The sequence below is a fragment of the Torulaspora globosa genome, chromosome 7 (assembly GCF_014133895.1).
Source record: "Torulaspora globosa chromosome 7, complete sequence".
Lineage (NCBI taxonomy): Eukaryota > Fungi > Ascomycota > Saccharomycetes > Saccharomycetales > Saccharomycetaceae > Torulaspora > Torulaspora globosa.
The window spans coordinates 728797-747670 of record NC_050733.1 but is presented as its reverse complement, the minus strand read 5'-3'; the positions used below and the strand labels follow the sequence as shown (position 1 = coordinate 747670).

The following is an 18874-nucleotide window of genomic DNA, read 5'->3' as shown; positions in this document are numbered from 1 at the left end:
TGTCCGCCTTATATAGAAGCCGCGCTGAGTGCGGGTAACAGGGCCGCAGTCTTTAGGGTTCCTATAAGTAGCTAGTCGATCTTGCCAGGGAGTCTAACGGACTTGGGCGGCTTGCTTTGGTACAGCAGATAGAACAGCATGAACAAGGAGGTGACTAGGCCCGCGATGATGGATCTCTTGGGTTCCTCCACGTCCAAGAATGGGTATGGGAAGGCCTGACCGGCATCTTTATCGATTAGCCTGTCCAGATATGCCTTGTAACCGAAGCCAAGCGCCAAAACGATGGAAGAGGCCACACGGTTCGATATACGGAACTTAGTACCGGCGCCTGATAGGTAGTGGTCGCACAGCAGAAACGTGATTGGCGCCAGATGGATTGCCAGATCCGATGGAAGCGGGATCGGGCACCGGTCGTTGTCCGCGCTGCTGGTAAAGATCAGATGCATTGCAAATAACCGCAACGGCCAGTAGACAGCGGCTACCACCGACTCGACACCCATAGCCAGCGGTAGCGTCACGTGCCGCGCCACGAACGATAGCGAGTGCACGGGAGAGCCCGAGCTTTGGGCAACAAAGTTCGCTATGTTGCAGAGATCGTTGAGGATGGTGAACGTCGCGCACAGATTGGTCAAGAACTGCTTGTGACCGGCATCCTTGAGGCTCGGAGGCAGCTCGACGCCCGTACATGTGTAAAGACCATACGACACCACAATCAGCGATGCAACGTTAATCACGAAGGAAACTACCGTGACAGGCGGCTCCATTCTGCCCGCTAGCGTCTTGCTGCTGCCCAACAATAGGATATTCGCAAGATATCAAGATGCCAACCGGCATATATACGGGACCCTGAATTAATGCCGACTGTCACGTGGACCAGTCTTGTGAAAGCTACAAGAGATGAGTTGTAGCAACCACCATCCGCGGACTTTTTGAAAAAGAGCTCAGCAGGCGCAGAAGGCCAGATCACAGGGCCCGATTGGGCTGTGTGAGTGCAATTCTTGCTCTTTGCGGTGTTCTGCGGTCTTCGGGCCATATCCCTTTCCAGCGGACTGGATTCCGCTTCGGGCCATTTGATGAGCAAACGAACAAGGCGCATTGGCGTGGAAATGTTGAAAAATGAATTTTAAGGTAACTGGGCCACCATATTCCGCTCAAAGCCATCGTAGTAGCGACTCCTGGGGGCAAGTGCCTCGAGTGCCAAGCATACATATATATAGGGGTCCCAATTCGTGGCAGTGTGCGAGAACTATGATGGTTTCGAACAATTGAAAACAAGCAAACGTGTAAACACCATGAAGCTATCGATTGTGGCTGCCGTCATGGCCGCCTGTTCTACAGTGCTTTCCTCTCCAGTCTACGAAAAGTTCAGACACGGACCGCTGAACGTGACCACCAACGGTACCACCGTGTGGAACAGAAGCAACCACTCCAACGTCTCCGGCGGTGCCGCCGGCGCCATTGGCACCAAGCTCAAAGTGTTCATCACGGGCGGCTCTGTGCCGCTCTCGAACACATCGCAGTTCCCCAACGTGGAGTGGCAGACGCTCTTCAACGCCTCCTCCGCCCTGAACATCACGCAGCTCTACAACGTGGCTTCCTCCGTCAACCAGACGCTGCAGGACGACACCTTCTCCGGCGTCGTTATCGTGGCCAACAAGCCCTCCATCGAGGCGCTCGGCTTCTTCTCCGCGGTCGTCTTCGACACCAACAAGACCGTTGTCGTCACCGAGGACCCCGCCTCGGGCATCCCCGTTGCCAAGGACTTCGGCTCGCAGTTCCGCGGCGCGCTCACCGTCGACAAGAAATCCGGTCTCATCTACAGCGGAGTGTTTGCGCCCGCAGAGCGCGGCGCTGCGGGCGTCCCCGTCGGGCTACTCCACGAGACGCAGGTCAACTGGTTCATGGAGCCCTCTCTGCCACTGCTCATCGACACCACGTCTCCGATCCGCGTCACCTACTCGAACTTCACCACCACCAACGTCTCGAACAACTCTCCCGTGGTCCCCATCATCTTCGACGGCAACTTCTCGCAGAGCATTGTCAACAGATTGGCCGGCTCGATCAACGGCCTGGTCGTCGCGGTCCCCGACTTCGTTAGCAACTCGAGCACCTCGACCCTCTCCAGCACCCAGCTGCCCGTCGTCTTTGCCGGTGTCTCGAGCGGAATCCCATTCGTCGCAGGTGACGACGTTCCATCCGATGCGATCGCTGCTGGCTATCTGTCGCCTATCAAGTCCCAGGTGCTGGTCTCGATCGCTGCGGCAAACAACGTTTCGTCGCCTGCCAGCGTGGATCAGCTGTTCCCATAGTGCGGCGGTCTTGCAACTCAATTTTTTCAACTGATACCCTTCAATGTTTCTCACTCCGGAGCTAAAGAGCGTCTCGGAGCCGTCTCCCAAGCTAGTTCGTCGGTATACTCTCTGACCATTCGTATTGTTCGAGTTAATCTATGTAGCCATAAAGAAAGATGTGTAATACAAAGATCTGCAATTCTACTATCTGTGAGTCTGCCGATCTGATTGGCCCTGCTGCGCTTGGCGAAATTTTTTCCTGTTCTGTGAGGGCATCGCTAATCTCTTATCAGTAAATCGCTATCAGAAGAGTCAGCGTCAGCTTAATTGATAAGAGAGTAGATTGCTAGTGGTCTCGTAGCTTGAGATTTGTATATAAGGTGTGTAATCGAGTGTGATAGACAGGGTCTTGTTTCCTGTTTCAAGGGATCCACTGGTCAGTTGAACACTGGAGCAAGTAGAGATGTCTTTGAACTTGACGGGGACCCCGACTGGGGTGGGTACCGGTGGTAATTCGTTGACCACTGATATGAACACGCAATTTAATTCTGCTGATATGGCGTGGCTCGGGGTTTCTGCGGCTGGTGTGTGGATTATGATACCGGGCATCGGGCTGCTGTACAGCGGGATGTCGAGGAAGAAGCATGCGTTGTCGCTGCTTTGGGCTTCGATGATGGCGGCCTCGGTGGTGATCTTCCAGTGGTTTTTCTGGGGTTATTCGTTGGCGTTCTCGCACAGTGTTAAGGGCCACGGGTTCATTGGCACTTTGCAGAACTTTGGGTTCATGAAGGTGCTTGGAGCGCCTTCGTCGGTGTCGAGTGTTCCCGATATCCTATTTGCCGTGTTCCAGGGCATGTTTGCGGGCGTCACAGGGGCGTTGATGTTGGGTGGTGCGTGTGAGAGGGCTCGGTTGTTCCCGATGATGATCTTTCTGTTCCTGTGGATGACGATCGTGTACAGTCCTATTGCGTGCTGGACGTGGAACTCGCAGGGCTGGCTGGCGTTGCTGGGAGCGCTCGACTACGCCGGCGGCGGTCCGGTGCACATTTGCTCCGGCCACGGTGCTTTGATCTATGCGCTGATCCTGGGTAAGAGGAACGATCCTGTCGCCAAGAAGGGCATGCCAAAATACAAGCCGCACTCGGTCACTTCCGTGGTGCTCGGGACCGTGTTCCTGTGGTTTGGCTGGCAGTTCTTCAACCCGGGCTCTGCCGGCAACGCTTCCATCAGAGCCTGGTATTCCGCTATGAACACCAATCTTGCCGCCGCGTGCGGTGGCTTGACCTGGATGTTCATCGACTACTTCAGATCCGGCGGCAAGTGGACCACGGTCGGGCTGTGTTCAGGCATCATCGCCGGCCTGGTCGGTATCACACCAGCGGCTGGGTTTGTTCCTATCTGGTCTTCCGTGGTGATCGGCATTGTGACCGCTACTGGCTGCAACTTTGCTAGCGACCTGAAGAACTTGCTGCACATCGACGATGGTATGGACGTTTGGGCGCTGCACGGTGTCGGCGGTGCCATTGGCAGCGTGTTCACTGGTATCTTTGCTGCGGACTACGTGAATGCCACTGCTGGCGCAGAAGCTGTGCCCATCGCAGGCGGCTGGATCAACCACCATTGGAAGCAGGTTGGCTACCAATTGGCCGCCATGTGCTCTACCATCGCCTGGACCGTCACCGTCACCGCCTGTCTGCTGCTGATCATGGACAGAATTCCATTCCTGAGACTCAGATTGAGGGCAGACGAAGAGGAATTGGGTACTGACGAGGCACAGATCGGTGAGTTCACCTACAGCGAGGAGACCCCATACATTCCAGAGCCCATAAGGTCGCGGGTGTCGGCTATCGACCCTGGTCAAGAGCATATCGACGATAAGATCGTCGGTTCTACAGAACCACAAGAGCCATCAAGCGTGAGCGATTCGAACGAGATGGCTCCTGCTGAAAAGGCTACCGCATAATCTACACTAGATATGAATATACTTAATCTTAATACGTCTTACTATCTTAGATGCTTCCGCACGGACTAGCAACCTTGCTATATAAGAAAGGGCATTGAGGGATCCGGCCGGGATACCACTACCACAGCATTATATGGACCATGAGACTCTCGATTCTGTGGTTATTCTTCAGCCTAGCCTCGATCACGCAGGCAAGTATGTGAGTTCCACGGCAGAAAGCGTTACGTAGTCGTATACTAACCTCTACCAGGTTCGGTTCAATCATACATCCTGACACTCGACCAGGATGATGCGTTGATGTCATCAGCGATCCTCGACGACATCAAGTCCGTCGTGTACAATATGGGGGCCAAGATTACCCACGAGTACAGTCTGATCAAGGGATTCACCATGGATGCCTCCGATGAGCTTCTGCCACGCCTGAAGCAGAAATTGCTCGAGATTGAGAACACATTTGGCTACAGGGTGCATCTAGAACGCGATTCCGAGGTGCACTCGTTCAGATCGCACGATGAGAGCCTCGAGAAGGGCGAGCATTCTTAGGAAAGTTCTTTTATAGTTATTTAACATGGATACCGGAGTTTAACGTTCTAGATTGATATTATCGCCGAACTTGCCATACAGCGAGCTCTTCAGCACTCTTATGTCTTCGTCGAGCTCCGTCTGCTGCGCCTCTAGCGACTCAATGACGCCGTCGACTATCTCTGCATCTCGTTCTAGCTGTTCCACCACTTCGCTTTGCTTCAAATGCACGAAAATGGCGCCAATCTTGTAGGGGACCAGCTCGTCCTCGTCGACAAGCTCTAGCTCCAGGGAAACGTCGTCGAGGTAATCCTTTTCCTGTCTCTGCTGCGATAGCTCCTTCTCCAAGTTGTCCTTCCGCATTATAAGCTTGGAAAACTTGTTTATCTGCTGCTGGTCCTCGAAGGTGACATTGACGTTATTCTTCTTGCCCTGTGGCAGTAGTTCCATTGCGGCTGGATGCTCTTAGTGCTCTGACTGTGTCTCAAGCGACCAGTGGTAGTTCTGTTCAATATGCCTAGAGCGAAGCACTTTTTTCAACTACAGAACAAAGCTACACACTGTATAAAGCCAACGGCCCTCAATAGCCCAGGAATTCCTGGATGCCGTTGCCGATCCGGTGGCAGCCCTCGATCAGTTGCTCGTCATGGCTTGCGTACGCGACCGTGAATCTGAGAAACCCACTTGAGTCGATGGAGAAGCTCTGGTCGACCGCAAGCTTGTACCCGAGGACAACCTTGACGCCGTTCTTGACCAAGACCGTATCCAGCTGGTCCAGCGAGCGCCTCATGTCATCGGGGGGCGCGTGTGGCCAGTTGATCTTGACGTTGATGAACATGCCGGCGGAGGGCTCGAGCACGGAGAAAAGATGGCTCTTGTACGCATCGGTCTCGTACAGAGCCTTGAATGCAACGTTTCGACGGTGTGTGTAGGTTCCGGCGAGCTTCATGGCCCACCTGATCCAGCCGTAGAACATCCGGTCTTGTTCGTCTTGGTACGCTGTCTCGCGGGCCGCCATTGCCTTGACCGTCGCGTACACTATTGCCTGCGACGCACCGCTTGGAGCCCTCGTGGTGATCTCCGAGAGATTCAGCAGCCTGTCGATGATGAACTTGTTCGCCACGATGAAGCTGAGACGCAGCCCCGGCGCATACATCTTGGAGAAGGTCTCCAGACGAATCACCCTGGCGTCCGTGTCCAGCGTCAGAAAAGACTTGATCAGCCGTTTCTGCAGATACTCGTCGATGGACATCGGGTTTTCGGTGTCTGTGTAGACGTTCTTCATCGGGTTCTCCGGATCGTACGGTGGGAAGGTGAGATATCCGTAGGGATCGTCCTCTACAATGATCAAATCGTGTTTCTGCGCCAATCGGTAGATCTGCTGTCTTTTCTGCATCGAAAGCGTCATCCCCGTCGGGTTCTGGCCCGTGACTATAGTGTAGAGCAACTTGGGCTTGTTCAGCCGCTTGTACTCCTCGAGCTCGTGCCAATTGTCCAGAAGCTGCTCCATGTACTCGACATCAATCCCCTGGTCCCGCGGGTCCGTCGTGAGATGCATCTTCAGCGGAACGCAACTGGCGCCTGTAGACGTGACGTTCGAAACTACGGGCGAGAAGGTAAACTCCTCCATCAGCACCGTGCTCGACTCGTCGCACAACGTTTCGAACACCTTAAACATCGAGTCGCTCGACCCGTTCGACAATAAAACGTCCCAATTATCGTAAACCGGCCGGTTAGTCATTTCCACGATTCTCTTGCAGAAACTGACCATCGGCAGCATGCCCCTGACCTCCGAGTACTGGAACGCCCTGGCAATCGGCATCTCAGCAGGCTGTTCATACCGTGTTATCGACACCTTGTCGCCATCCCCGTCATCAAACGGCTGATCGACCAAATGTAAATCGATGGCTTTAATTGGGAACAATTTCTCGTTGGGCATCCCGGCCTCCAAACAGATTAGATCCTTACTTGGCAAATCGCCGTCCCAAAACGACACCAACTCCCGTCGTTCATCTCGTTTGGACAGAAATTTCGAATATCTCTCCTTCAACCTGTCGTAGTCCATCCTGGCACTCCTCCAGTCCAAACTCAACGTCCCAGGACCTCCTCTCCATCAGCTCTTTATATATGTCTTACTTCACACAGCTCCGCTCCTAACCGACACGCCCAGATACCGGACCGAAACAACCGAACCTGAAGTATAAAACCAGGACCCTCCAGCGACGGTTGCCCCGGTTTCGTCGCCGATCGCTCGTCCGAGCACCTGCGGTTGCACACCCTAGCGATCCCACGTGTGTGTGTGGTCCGGTTTGTTAGCCGTCCCACGTTGCTGGATCATTTAATTAAGAGACACGCTAGCGATCTGGGGCTTGCTGGAGGAGGTATATATACGGGAAGGTGGTGGGAGCAGGACGTGGGTAGCTTCAATGGGAGGCGAACGATGGCGACCGTAGGAACCGTGGGTACCGAGGACAGCAACCTTGTTTTCCAGTTCAACTCGCCCGTGAACCGGCCTGTGCCGGCTATGTACTACGAAGAGACGCGGTGCGAGCCACAGCAGGAGCAGGAGCAGGCGGAGGATGCCCAGTCGCTGCTGGGCTCCGAGCCCAGCAGAGACGTTCTGCGGGACGCAAGAATATACTCGCAGTTCAACAACTATCTGAACGAGCGATGGATGTCGAGATACCAGCAGGAGCAGCAGGAGCAGCAGCGACTGCTGCTCGACAGGCGGCTGAAGCTGGAGGAGCTTGTGGACAAGTTCTGGCTCAAGGACGGCGAGATCGACGAGTCGCTCTTCGAGGACTCGAGCGACGAGGAGGGGCTGTAGTAGTTAGCAGATCTATAGATACTTTGATGTGCAGGTTCATATAAAGAGTCAAGACTGATCAGCGACCAGCAGACCGACGTCCAGAGGGCTGGAAGATCGGTATACTGCTTTACGTTTGCATGGTAGCGCCGTTCGCTTGTTTGTGCTGTCCGGGTAACACCCGCAATCGAGCGAAAAATTTTTGTGGCTGGGAACCCTTTCTGATACAAAGAGCGAGTCGAATTGGAGCAGAATCACACAAATAAACAAGGACTGACGGGTTCAATAGCGGGTATTTGGAGTGATTGAGAGCAGGAGCGGTGGATCTTATATGGACATTGTGCCAAGTGACCAGGCAAGACGGAGTTGGTAAGCAGAATTATCGATTCGTTCATCTATCCGTTATTTTTTTGTTTCTACCTGTCATTGTATTTCTCGACAGATCTGGTAGTGTTTGCGGTGTCGAAGAAGAAGGATAGATTTTTCATGGCGCAGGTTCAGGGTTCGCAGGCGATTGCTGCAGCAAATAGTGCGTTGGCGGTCAACAATTTGGCCAATTCCGGGATGGGTCGGTTCGCGACCGGCGGGAATACGCCTGTCGGGAGTGCTGGCAACAGCAACAACAACACAAATGTGCCGATTACTTCGAACATCGTGGCGGTTAACAACCATGTTGCGCATCAGGCAGGCGGAGTCAATGGGTTTGGGGCACGTGACGACTCTACTATTGTGGGATTGCATTATCGGATCGGTAAGAAGATCGGTGAAGGGTCCTTTGGAGTGCTGTTTGAGGGTACGAATATGATCAATGGGCTGGCTGTGGCGATCAAGTTTGAGCCCAGAAAGACCGAAGCTCCGCAGTTGAAGGACGAGTATAGGACTTATAAGATTCTTTCGGGCACGCCCGGGGTACCACAGGCTTACTATTTTGGTCAAGAAGGTCTGCATAACATTCTGGTGATCGATCTGTTGGGGCCATCATTGGAGGACTTGTTCGATTGGTGCGGTCGCAGGTTCTCGGTCAAGACCGTGGTTCAGGTGGCGGTGCAAATGATCACTTTGATCGAGGACTTGCATACCCATGATTTGATCTATCGTGATATCAAGCCGGATAATTTCCTGATCGGAAGACCCGGTCAGCCCGATGAAAACAAGGTTCACTTGATCGACTTCGGCATGGCTAAACAGTACCGTGATCCAAAGACGAAGCAACACATCCCATACAGAGAGAAGAAATCTTTGAGTGGCACGGCCAGATATATGTCCATTAATACACATCTCGGGAGAGAGCAGTCCCGCAGAGATGATATGGAGGCGATGGGTCATGTATTTTTCTACTTTTTAAGAGGTCAATTGCCATGGCAAGGTTTGAAAGCCCCCAACAATAAGCAGAAGTATGAGAAAATTGGTGAAAAGAAGAGATCGACAAATGTTTACGATTTATCACAAGGTTTACCCATACAATTTGGTCGCTATTTGGAAATCGTTAGAAATCTCTCCTTTGAAGAGACGCCAGATTACGAAGGTTATCGTAGGTTGTTGTTATCCGTGTTGGACGACTTGGGTCAAACGGCGGACGGCGAATACGATTGGATGAAGTTAAATGGCGGTCGTGGTTGGGATTTGGCCATTAACAAGAAACCCAATCTACATGGTTACGGTCATCCAAATCCGCCAAATGAGAAATCAAGGAAACATAGAAGTAAGTTCTCTGCTAACAATCATCACCAAACGAACCAGATAAGTCAACAGCAGCCACAATTAGCACAACAGCAGCAAACACAACAACAACAGCAGCAACAACAACAAGTTCAGCAAGCACAACTTCAACAACAATTGAATCAAAGAAATCAAATACCTTCTAACCAATTGCAACATGCTCAACAGCAGGAAATGTCGGATCATTACCGTCCAGGCCAGAATCAATTTGCTAACAATTTAGATCCAACATCATATGAAGCATATCAACAGCAAACTCAGCAAAAGTATGCTCAACAGCAGCAGCAACAGAAACTGAAAAACAATCAACAGGGACCAAATTCATATCAAAATAATCGCGGTCCAAACAATTACCGTTCGTCTCCACAGGTGGTGACCAATAAATATCAATATCAAGAGCAACCAACAACGAATCCATTACAACATGATGGATCCAAGAATGGTGGAGATCAAGGTTCCGCTGAGAGTGCCAAAGGTTTCTTCCGTAAACTGGGCTGTTGCTGATAGAATAGACTTTTTTAAATGAATTGTAAAAGTGTCGAACTTATTCAATGTACTTATTACTCTACGTTATGCGCCGCATTCGTCATATCGTGTCGTCACCACGAACTAAGTATAGGGTGTCAAGATCCCGGATTTCAGCAGCTACTCTACTTGATAGTTCAAGCAACTGCAAATCGCCCTTCTTTTCATCCCTCTTGTACAGATACAGTTTTTCACGAGATGTGACGTTGAGATCAACGTTATGGTTTGACACGTTTAATCGTTGTGCAATCGAATCTAAAGCCCTGCCGAGCGGCCAGATCTTGTTGATGTATATCTCGTGTGCTGCCGAATCATTTTCCTTATCATCGATCTTGTAGCAGTAAACGTATACTCTGTTAGAAACAGGTATCTTGTCATCGCCCATCGCGTTTTTCTTCAACTTGGCCAATTCGATGAAGGCGTTCGGTTTCGAGCTCTTGGGTTTACTTTTATTGATACTATCCCTCTTCTTGAAGAATTTAGCCAGTTTATCTAATGCACTTTTGCTTCCCTTGGGTCGTACGCTGGAGCTTTCCTTCTTGCTGCTGTCAACTTGCCGTACTCTGATATAGCCTTTCTCTGGTAGCAGGCTTTGAAAGTACTTGCCATCGTTATCTACTACCTTGGTCTGGACGGGTTGGGCCTTCTGTTCGTTCTCGATTAGCCATCTGCAATGATGAGACTCTTTGGACCGATGGCTAGCACAGAAGTTGCCCTCGCAATACTTGCAATGAAATGGTAGAAAATCCAGTTGTCGGCAGAAACTGCAATGTGAGCCAGCATCTAGCATGCCAGTCTCTTTCTCAACAGCAGCGGTCATGGTTTGTGGTTTATATCTCTTGTGGCGTAATAGCGTCCAGTGGTCAGATCAGTTCGACTTGTCCTTATATAGTCCTTGAGACACTGCTTTAGGTGGGACCGTGGCAATAACCTCCATTTGCCACCTTAGAGCATTCGGTTCTATCTGCGTGTGGTTAGTAAGCGTCGAAAGTCTCTAACCTCGAGCCGCAAGACTAAGCCCACCGGTGTATCGTATGATAATTCTAATTGATTCTACAAGGTTCTTCCAACCATCCAACTCACCTGCGAGCTGATGGCATGGAAGGCTAGGCCTTCTTACGTTCTGCTCCGAGTCATGGGCATGGTGAATACAATGGCGGGCTATGACTAATGGTGCTATATAGAATCTATTCGCTGATACATACGTGAACGCTGCACGCGTCACTTTGTATGTTTCTTGCTCAAGGTCCCCAGAGAGATTGACTGCGATCTTGACGGGCAGGCATCACTTCTGTGTCGCACAGCACATCTGGGGAATCGTTTCTGTAGATGTTCCTCCGGTACGTTGCCATCATGTGAGCTCTTAATCAGCCGCTCGCCATCGGCATTCTCAGGCATGGCAATACATGGGACAGACTTTCTTCTGTTTGAACCCGCTGCGGTGATCAGAACCGTCTTCAATAAGTCCCTCGAACTGTCCTGTGGATGCTCTTGAGGTGTAACCTTGCTTAAAACTCCGTCAACGTTACAGGCCTGCGTGGTGGGCTTGGCAGATGCTCGGGATAGGAGCAAGGAGCCACTGCTGCTAGGAGTGCTGGTGAACTGCATAACCCCAGAGGAGGGTGAACCGCTGTGATCGCTTGTCGACGGGGCGATATTGCCCGCGCTCAGATTGTTCAGCGGCCGCGAGAGGTGAGCTGGTATGTCGAGAGTTTGGACTTCAGGCCCGGTACACATGTTTAGCGTCCGCTGGGATTGCTGACTTAGAATAGTTGGGGCGCTCGCGTTCGACATGGTCCACGTACTGTCGCCCTTGAGCGTTACAGTCGCATCACTACTTGGATACAAATAGGGCAGGGTGCTTTTCCTAGAGCTGTTATTACTGCTCTGCGCCGAACCCTGCCGGCGCTGGAACCCGGAAGGACCGACGCTGAGTACAAGTTCGTCGCTGCTATCGCTGTGCTCGCTGCTGTCTGCTCCTGAATTTCCAGAATCGCTTTTGCCCAGCTTTTCGCACGCCGGTCGATGGGTCGCAGGCTGTGAATGCATGAACGGTCTCACTGTTTCAAAGCCCCCAACATCTCTCAAGGACAACACACTAGCATTTGCAGAATCCAAGGCGAATTCGAATGGCAATGATTCGGCGTTACTACCATCCGATTCACCGTCAGAACATGAAGAATAAGTCGAAGGTTCGCTTGTAGATGAGTCTGAGGAAGTGCTTGTCCGCTCATCCTGACCGTCGAAGCTGCTGAAAAAGTTTCCCGTTTTTATCCTAAAGCTGTGTGATTCCTTATCTCCTCTGGCCTCCCATGGATTGGGTGTTGCTGGTTTACATTCTATGGCTGTCGCAGTGAAATGATCATCATCATTTCCCCTAGGTCTTCTTTGCTCAGGATGAGGACTCGATTGCAAGCAGCTGGTATCATTGGTAACCCATTGTCTATTAGCAACTTTTCTTCGATCTGAGATCGCCTGAGGTCTAGTGTGTGGTACTCTGTCGCTTCTAGTGCTGGAGCTCAAGAGGTTCAGTTGAGACGATGGATTTCTCAAAACCCCGGGGTAGCCTCTATTATTTCTTCCAACATAGCTTGAGTTACGCAAAGCACCTAGTTGGGGAGGTCTGACATGAATAGATGGCGTTTTCACATCAGGATGGTCAGCATCACTGTCTTTCCCGTGTTTGCTCAAAGCGAAACTGTCAATGTACAAACTATCCAACGAAGCAAAACTTGAATTGATTGGCAAATCCACCATGGATTTGGGATCATGTTTGTCGTCGAATTTCTGAAGTTCTCGTTCGAATTCGGATTTCGAAAGTTGTCCAGTTTCAATGTTATTTTTATCACTATCTTTATCATTAGGTTCATTATCATTACCATTATTGTCGTTATCATTATCATTATTGATGCTGTATCTTGGTTTGAGAGTTGGCAAGGTGCTGCATCTTCCATGAATGCCATTTATTGCAAAGGAGTTGTTTTCACGTAACTTGTCAATCTGCGGATCAGTAAGATTGCCCAAATTGCTCATTACAGAACCCTCGCTGAGGATATAACTAGAATCACTGTAATCTTCTTGGTTCTTTTTTTGGCCTTCGGATAAAGCCGATTTTGAGCGGGCACCATCCCGGCCGTTAAGGGCTTTTTTCAGCATCGGTTCGATCATCTTTTTGCCAACGCCAAGTACTGCATTATTCAGCTCCTGTCTTGAGATTGAGATTTGCTTGAACTGCTCCTGTTTATCTGTCTGAAATTCTTTTATTTCTCTTAATTTGGAGTCGATGTAATCATCCTCTGTGCTAGTAATATGATTGAAATCCCAGCAAGTGAATGGATGTTTTTTGATTTGGGTTATAGTAATTCGCTTCATTGGATTCTTCTGAAGTAGCGCGTCCAATAAATCTATCGCTGCCTTGTACTCTTCCTCACCTGAGACCTCTGAAACGTTATTTGCTCTGACTTCGGCATACGATGGATACTTAACTGGATCATTAACGATCTTTTCGAAGAGCTCGAGCTCGTAACTGGATATGAAAGGAAGCATTCCGAATAAAAGACAATACAAAGTTACGCCTAACGCCCAGATGTCAATCATAAATGAAATACTTGAACCCTTAAACAGATCCTGTCTTTTCAGCTGAAACCTTTCGAACGCTTCATTGCCCAAACATATTTCCGGAGCAAAAAACGCGGGCGTTCCAGCAGTTTTAGCTAACTCAACTTCGTCGACTGAGTCTAAACCATCTTCATCGTCCCCACCGGTAGCGGCAAGTGAGACGCCAAAATCAGATATCTTGACTGTGTCATCATCGGAGATTAAAAGATTGGCAGGTTTGATATCTCTGTGAATTACGCCCTGAAAATGCAAGTATTCTAGCCCTAAGACCACACCTCGAAGTATTTCTCTTGTCCTCTGAAAACTCAGCAGCGGCGGACCTCTCGCTTCCGTCTCCATCCGGTCGCCTGGACACCATTTCACCTCTCCCTTGCCACAATACTCCAGGACGAGGTATATTTTCCTTGACTTTGAATCATCGAGCACTTCACGCAGCTTTACAACATGCTTGTATTGACATTTTTTCATTATAGCAATCTCCCGCTTGATCTTATCTGAATGTGCTTGTGACCCGCTTTTCCTGAATCTGAAAAGTTTCCGTTCGCGCTTCTCATGTCTATCAACAATCTTTATTGCTACCAACTGCTTCGTAAGCAAATCTCTTGCTAATTTGACTTTTCCATGCTGTCCGTGTCCCAACTCCCCTATTATCTCGTACGTATTCAGAACCTTCCTCCTAGAGATCGGATCATACTTCAGGTAGATTTCGCTCGTTTCTTTAACAGTCTCCTGCGGCCTCAGTCGCTCTCCAATAAACTGCTGATGTTGCGGATGATTCAATCGTCGTTTCCTCTGTTTTTCCACCAACATATTTAGAGACTCGATCGACGAAGACCCGGACAAACAATCGCTGGACGCTTGCAAGCTCGTTACGCCCACCTTGGTGCCGTGATTCTTATTTTTCACCAGCGGCACATACAGATCTTCTGCACTCGAACGTAGCTCCACGGAAAGATCCGCTGGTACATCTACTTCCTCCATAGAACCAACTGGCAAATCCATAACTCCTCAGAAGCGAGTACAAAGATTGGCGACAGTCACTTTCACGCAATGGATTTTCGTACTCACCAAAAACGATTCTGACTGTTTGGTGTCGCTCCAAAGAGAACTCACAGGACACCAATTTTTCACACTAAATTCCAGCTTGATATCAAAACGGGATGGTCAAATATCAGTATCCGCTGGCAATTGCGACGCTTAATCTTTCGACTGAGTCCTCAATAGTACAGACGCCAGTTGTCCATTGATTGAGTCATGAAACCGAAGGGGCGACAATCTGTTCACCATACGCTGTGTGCGGGTAACTATAGTGCAAGCCTATATATAATGAAGAATATAGGTCTTTGGCCTCTGATCTGTCGACTCTAGTAGCTTTCAGACCTCTGTTCCACGTCCTTGAGCGTCTTGCCTAGCTGTCTATGGCTTTTTGGACTGTCCGAAAGGCGGCCTTGGGCGTGTCTGGCCGAGAGTTGGTTCACAAGCGGGCCGAAACTCATCATGGTCAATCGCAAAGATAAATGAAGGTCATTGGCTGGTGCGGTAGTAGTAGCTTGGTGCAGTGATCTTGAGGGCTCTTGTTAGTCAGCCTCTGGTGACCGGGTTGTTCGGAACGCTGGGAAATGTGAACTGACTGGCCAGCTCATTAGGGTCTGTATTCGCATATAGTTCTTGCTCTTTTTTCCTCCGCTCTGCCATTCTCTGCCGGTTATTGCGCCTCTCGATCCGACTGCTGAAGGTGATGTCGCTTAGTTGGTATTTGCGGGTCTTCTTCTGAAGGTTTGCGACCAGATCAATTTGCTGATTGTACTTCTTTTGGACATCTTCTGGTTGTTCAGCCTCTTGGCTCTCGTTGGAGCTGTCACTCTTGCTATTATCTTCTTCTTTCGCGGGTTTCTTGGTGAATATATGCGATACCCATCCGTCCCAGGACTTGGAACCTTTTGCAGCAGCTGCTTGGCCAGCCTGAAGTTTGAGCGTTTTGAGCTTCTCCACTGCCTCTTGGTATTCCATGCTATGAATTGGAATGGCAAACTGAGGGTTGTCATGGAGATGGATGTCGCATGTGTACAGCCAATCGGGCCCGGAGGCATTGTACAAGACCGTGACAGTAGGCTTGCTACATATCAGACATGGCTGCGTATCCTTTGTGGCTACCTTACGAGCCACGTACTCATTTATCATCGACTATTCTTTAGATTTTTGTTGTACTGCTCTTGGAGGTCTCTTCGAGAAGTAGGTTTCGCAAGTTTTACGTACTAAATATAAAAACACGATGCCCCTCTATAAAATGATAGAAACAATACTTACTACTCGCTACTTATAGCTTCTTCTTAGCTCTGTCCCACGCACTACGCGACCTCTTGGCATTCCTCCGTGAAGTGCTGTCCTCCATCCTTCTCTTTGAATTGAATATGCCGAAATCTTCACCACCTATCACGTTGGCCTGGTTCTGCCTCTCTCTTTGCTTTTGTTTCCTCTTGTCCGCTTTGCTTGTACCATGGTTCAGTCTGGCAAAGTTGGCCTCTTCATATCTAGCGATGTCACGCTCCTTCTCGGTGTCTCTCAGCGACTTGATGCCACCTCTGCCATGCGTGACGATGTTGGCACCGATAGAGGACTCCCAGCTAGGTTGATCGGAAGATTCTCTAATGTACTCCTCCATAGCTTGCATCCGTGACCTCCCACTCCTGTCCCTGTGGTCGCGAGCATTGAACTTGTCCTCGAATTGATGCAGCTGCTGCGGCGGCAAAACAGCACTAATCTTGGGTGGCTTATACACAGCTCCCTCGGCACTAGCTTCCTCCTCCTCCTCGACAGGTTCTGCTGGTTTCTTTGTTTTTGTTCCTGCCGCAAGACTACTCGAGACGTTAGGCCTGTATGAAAGTTCCTCATCACTGGAGTCATCATCGTTTGATTCCTGATCCACGCTGCTTTGCGATTTAGCCAATGCTCTGTTTTCTGCTTCTACGTATTCTTTCTCCATCCTGGTATATGCTCGAGTCAATTTATCCAACTGATATGAAAGTTTCTTCTCCAGCGGCTTCACTCCACGCTCCAACACAACTCTATGCTGAATCGATCTCTGACGCCCTTCTTTGACTGTAGGGTCCTTACAGGATGTATCTAGCTTGCCTCCCACAACCAGCAGCAGGGAATTGATATAGGCGAGCATGCTGCAATTCTTCAGCGATAGTAACGAGACCCTATCTGTCGCGAGACCCTCCTTAAGGATTCGCAGTTTCAACTTTCCTGCGTTGCCATTCTCTGCATCATTATCTTGCGAATTATACAGCTGTTGCACCTTTTCCAACGCCTCGGAAGTACTTTGCAGCGAGTCTTTGATACTCTGCAGAGCCAATTCCAATTCTGACATGCCGATCGGATCACCAGGCCACTAACTCGTCAGCCGTCTTCTTGCTGAAACTCATCTCATCTCAGCTCATCGCATCTCATCTTCAAGCCTTACTTAGAAAATTTTCAGATCACCATAGACGGCTTAAAATTTTCAATTTAAAGTGACCGATGCGATGAGCTTCAAAGGTGAGTTCACATCAAGATATACCATCAGACATCAGAAGTAGTAGCTTTAGCAGCTTTAGCCCTTCAGAATGCCTCAAAACGAATACATTGAGCAGCACATCAAACAGCATGGTCGTAGGCTGGATTATGAGGAACGTAAGCGTAAGAAGGAGGCCAGAGAGGCCCACAAGGTAGCCGAACGTGCCCAGAAGCTGACTGGATGGAAGGGGAAGCAGTTCGCCAAAAAGAGATATGCTGAAAAGGTTGCGATGAAGAAGAAGATAAGAGCTCATGAGCAATCGAAGGTGAAGGGCGGTTCGAAACCTTTAGATGAGTCTGGTGAGGCATTGCCCACATATCTGTTGGACAGAGAGCAAAGTAACACCGCAAAGGCGATTTCGTCGTCGATCAAGCAGAAAAGATTGGAGAAAGCAGATAAGTTTTCGGTGCCGCTGCCCAAGGTCCGTGGTATCAGTGAAGAGGAGATGTTCAAAGTGGTCAAGACAGGTAAGTCGAAGTCCAAGTCATGGAAGAGAATGATCACGAAGCACACCTTTGTTGGCGAAGGTTTCACAAGAAGACCAGTGAAGATGGAGAGAATTATTAGGCCCTCTGCCCTGAGACAGAAGAAGGCGAACGTCACACACCCGGAACTCGGGGTAACCGTTTTCTTACCGATTCTTGCGGTCAAAAAGAATCCACAGTCGCCGATGTATACGCAGCTTGGTGTGCTGACCAAGGGTACCGTGATCGAAGTCAACGTTTCCGAGCTCGGGATGGTCACCTCTGGAGGTAAAGTTGTATGGGGTAAATACGCCCAGGTGACCAACGAGCCTGACAGAGACGGCTGTGTCAATGCCGTACTGCTGGTATAGAATAGTGCAACCTCATTCATCAACTGTATAATATTAGATCTGTAAAATGGAGCAAGCTACGGGTAGAAGAAAAAATCTCTTGTTTGTGGTGCAAGGGTGTGAACTTCAACTAAATCCTTCGAGGTTAAAAAAGGTGTTTCTCAGACGCCTTTCGCAGGGATACGATGAATTCCAGCAAGATAGCCCGCAAATCAGCTTACAAATGATCAAAGATAAATGCAACCATAGCAATCTCCCCTGGGACTGGGGTGCGCCAAAAATAAGTCCAATCAGAATTCTCGATCAATATTAAATGCTCGCTTCACAAAGATGGCCACTGCGCCCGCTTGCAAATTTTCAGCCGTCTAATTTTACATTGCCTGCTAGGAAAGACGCTCGTCCGCCACCTTGCCAGGGGCATTTCCTCAAACAGGGAAAATAACGCGAAAATTTCAACTCCATCTTGCCGAACCCACACATTCGACAGATGTTTGCCAAGAGCCTCCTGGAAGCTAGCCTAATCGGCAAAGCCTTGATAGTTGACAGTGGTGTGTCGCTTCACCTCACTAGCCTTCGGCCTCGTAAAAACCTCACCGACCTTTGCCGTCGCGCTTTGCAGCATTACCGCAACCAGTTAGTTTGAGGCCGTTGGACACCTAGCGTCCAATGGTCCACGGAAGGCAAAAGAAACTCCCAATCGTTGTTGCAATGCATAGGGTAACGTTTCAACCGTTGAGAAGCGTCACCTAGGCATTCTTACCTTGAATGAGCACCGTTCCCGCACACTATCGCTTCCAGCATCGGACGGTCCTTGGGACCGTCGCGAGGGTGTCAGCTACTGTCAACCTTGAAGGATCTAATTATAAAAGTTACCATCCAGTTTCTTGCCACTTGGTCTTGCAGTTAAGTCTCGATTTTTCTATAGAAGCTTCAAAGAAGGGCAGAACATAGAAGAAGGGTTTCAATTAGATCGGATCAATCCTTCGATTTCTCTGTTCCTGTCGGGCCTACTCTTCGTTCTTCCACAAGGACACCAGTTTTGTCAAGAACTCACCTT

General features: G+C 49.8%; 12 protein-coding genes across 12 annotated transcripts; 5 read left to right on the top strand and 7 right to left on the bottom strand.

Annotated features, from left to right (window-relative positions):
• Window positions 1-71: 71 nt before the first annotated feature.
• On the bottom strand, window positions 72-764 carry HG536_0G04190 (uncharacterized protein; the record flags this gene model as incomplete). Its single annotated transcript, XM_037285335.1, has 1 exon — window positions 72-764. The coding sequence occupies one exon, from the start codon at window positions 762-764 to the stop codon at window positions 72-74; it is 693 nt and encodes a 230-aa protein (XP_037141231.1).
• A 528-nt stretch (window positions 765-1292) lies between these two features.
• YGP1 (Ygp1p) lies at window positions 1293-2309 on the top strand (the record flags this gene model as incomplete). The annotated part of the gene is made up of 1 exon (XM_037285334.1): window positions 1293-2309. The coding sequence occupies one exon, from the start codon at window positions 1293-1295 to the stop codon at window positions 2307-2309; it is 1017 nt and encodes a 338-aa protein (XP_037141230.1).
• A 445-nt stretch (window positions 2310-2754) lies between these two features.
• MEP2 (ammonium permease MEP2) lies at window positions 2755-4254 on the top strand (the record flags this gene model as incomplete). Its single annotated transcript, XM_037285333.1, has 1 exon — window positions 2755-4254. One exon carries the CDS (start codon window positions 2755-2757, stop codon window positions 4252-4254), a length of 1500 nt encoding a protein of 499 aa, XP_037141229.1.
• Window positions 4255-4551: 297 nt separating this feature from the next.
• On the top strand, window positions 4552-4797 carry HG536_0G04160 (uncharacterized protein; the record flags this gene model as incomplete). The annotated part of the gene is made up of 1 exon (XM_037285332.1): window positions 4552-4797. The coding sequence occupies one exon, from the start codon at window positions 4552-4554 to the stop codon at window positions 4795-4797; it is 246 nt and encodes an 81-aa protein (XP_037141228.1).
• Window positions 4798-4836: 39 nt separating this feature from the next.
• On the bottom strand, window positions 4837-5226 carry GIM3 (tubulin-binding prefolding complex subunit GIM3; the record flags this gene model as incomplete). Its single annotated transcript, XM_037285331.1, has 1 exon — window positions 4837-5226. One exon carries the CDS (start codon window positions 5224-5226, stop codon window positions 4837-4839), a length of 390 nt encoding a protein of 129 aa, XP_037141227.1.
• A 130-nt stretch (window positions 5227-5356) lies between these two features.
• Window positions 5357-6841, bottom strand: ARO9 (aromatic-amino-acid:2-oxoglutarate transaminase; the record flags this gene model as incomplete). The annotated part of the gene is made up of 1 exon (XM_037285330.1): window positions 5357-6841. One exon carries the CDS (start codon window positions 6839-6841, stop codon window positions 5357-5359), a length of 1485 nt encoding a protein of 494 aa, XP_037141226.1.
• Window positions 6842-8068: 1227 nt separating this feature from the next.
• HG536_0G04130 (casein kinase I homolog) lies at window positions 8069-9805 on the top strand (the record flags this gene model as incomplete). The annotated part of the gene is made up of 1 exon (XM_037285329.1): window positions 8069-9805. The coding sequence occupies one exon, from the start codon at window positions 8069-8071 to the stop codon at window positions 9803-9805; it is 1737 nt and encodes a 578-aa protein (XP_037141225.1).
• An 82-nt stretch (window positions 9806-9887) lies between these two features.
• CUZ1 (Cuz1p) lies at window positions 9888-10646 on the bottom strand (the record flags this gene model as incomplete). Its single annotated transcript, XM_037285328.1, has 1 exon — window positions 9888-10646. One exon carries the CDS (start codon window positions 10644-10646, stop codon window positions 9888-9890), a length of 759 nt encoding a protein of 252 aa, XP_037141224.1.
• Window positions 10647-11047: 401 nt separating this feature from the next.
• On the bottom strand, window positions 11048-14446 carry SAK1 (serine/threonine protein kinase SAK1; the record flags this gene model as incomplete). Its single annotated transcript, XM_037285327.1, has 1 exon — window positions 11048-14446. The coding sequence occupies one exon, from the start codon at window positions 14444-14446 to the stop codon at window positions 11048-11050; it is 3399 nt and encodes a 1132-aa protein (XP_037141223.1).
• A 579-nt stretch (window positions 14447-15025) lies between these two features.
• VFA1 (Vfa1p) lies at window positions 15026-15625 on the bottom strand (the record flags this gene model as incomplete). The annotated part of the gene is made up of 1 exon (XM_037285326.1): window positions 15026-15625. The coding sequence occupies one exon, from the start codon at window positions 15623-15625 to the stop codon at window positions 15026-15028; it is 600 nt and encodes a 199-aa protein (XP_037141222.1).
• Window positions 15626-15761: 136 nt separating this feature from the next.
• LCP5 (small subunit rRNA maturation protein LCP5) lies at window positions 15762-16817 on the bottom strand (the record flags this gene model as incomplete). The annotated part of the gene is made up of 1 exon (XM_037285325.1): window positions 15762-16817. One exon carries the CDS (start codon window positions 16815-16817, stop codon window positions 15762-15764), a length of 1056 nt encoding a protein of 351 aa, XP_037141221.1.
• A 235-nt stretch (window positions 16818-17052) lies between these two features.
• On the top strand, window positions 17053-17838 carry NSA2 (rRNA-processing protein NSA2; the record flags this gene model as incomplete). The annotated part of the gene is made up of 1 exon (XM_037285324.1): window positions 17053-17838. One exon carries the CDS (start codon window positions 17053-17055, stop codon window positions 17836-17838), a length of 786 nt encoding a protein of 261 aa, XP_037141220.1.
• Window positions 17839-18874: the final 1036 nt, after the last annotated feature.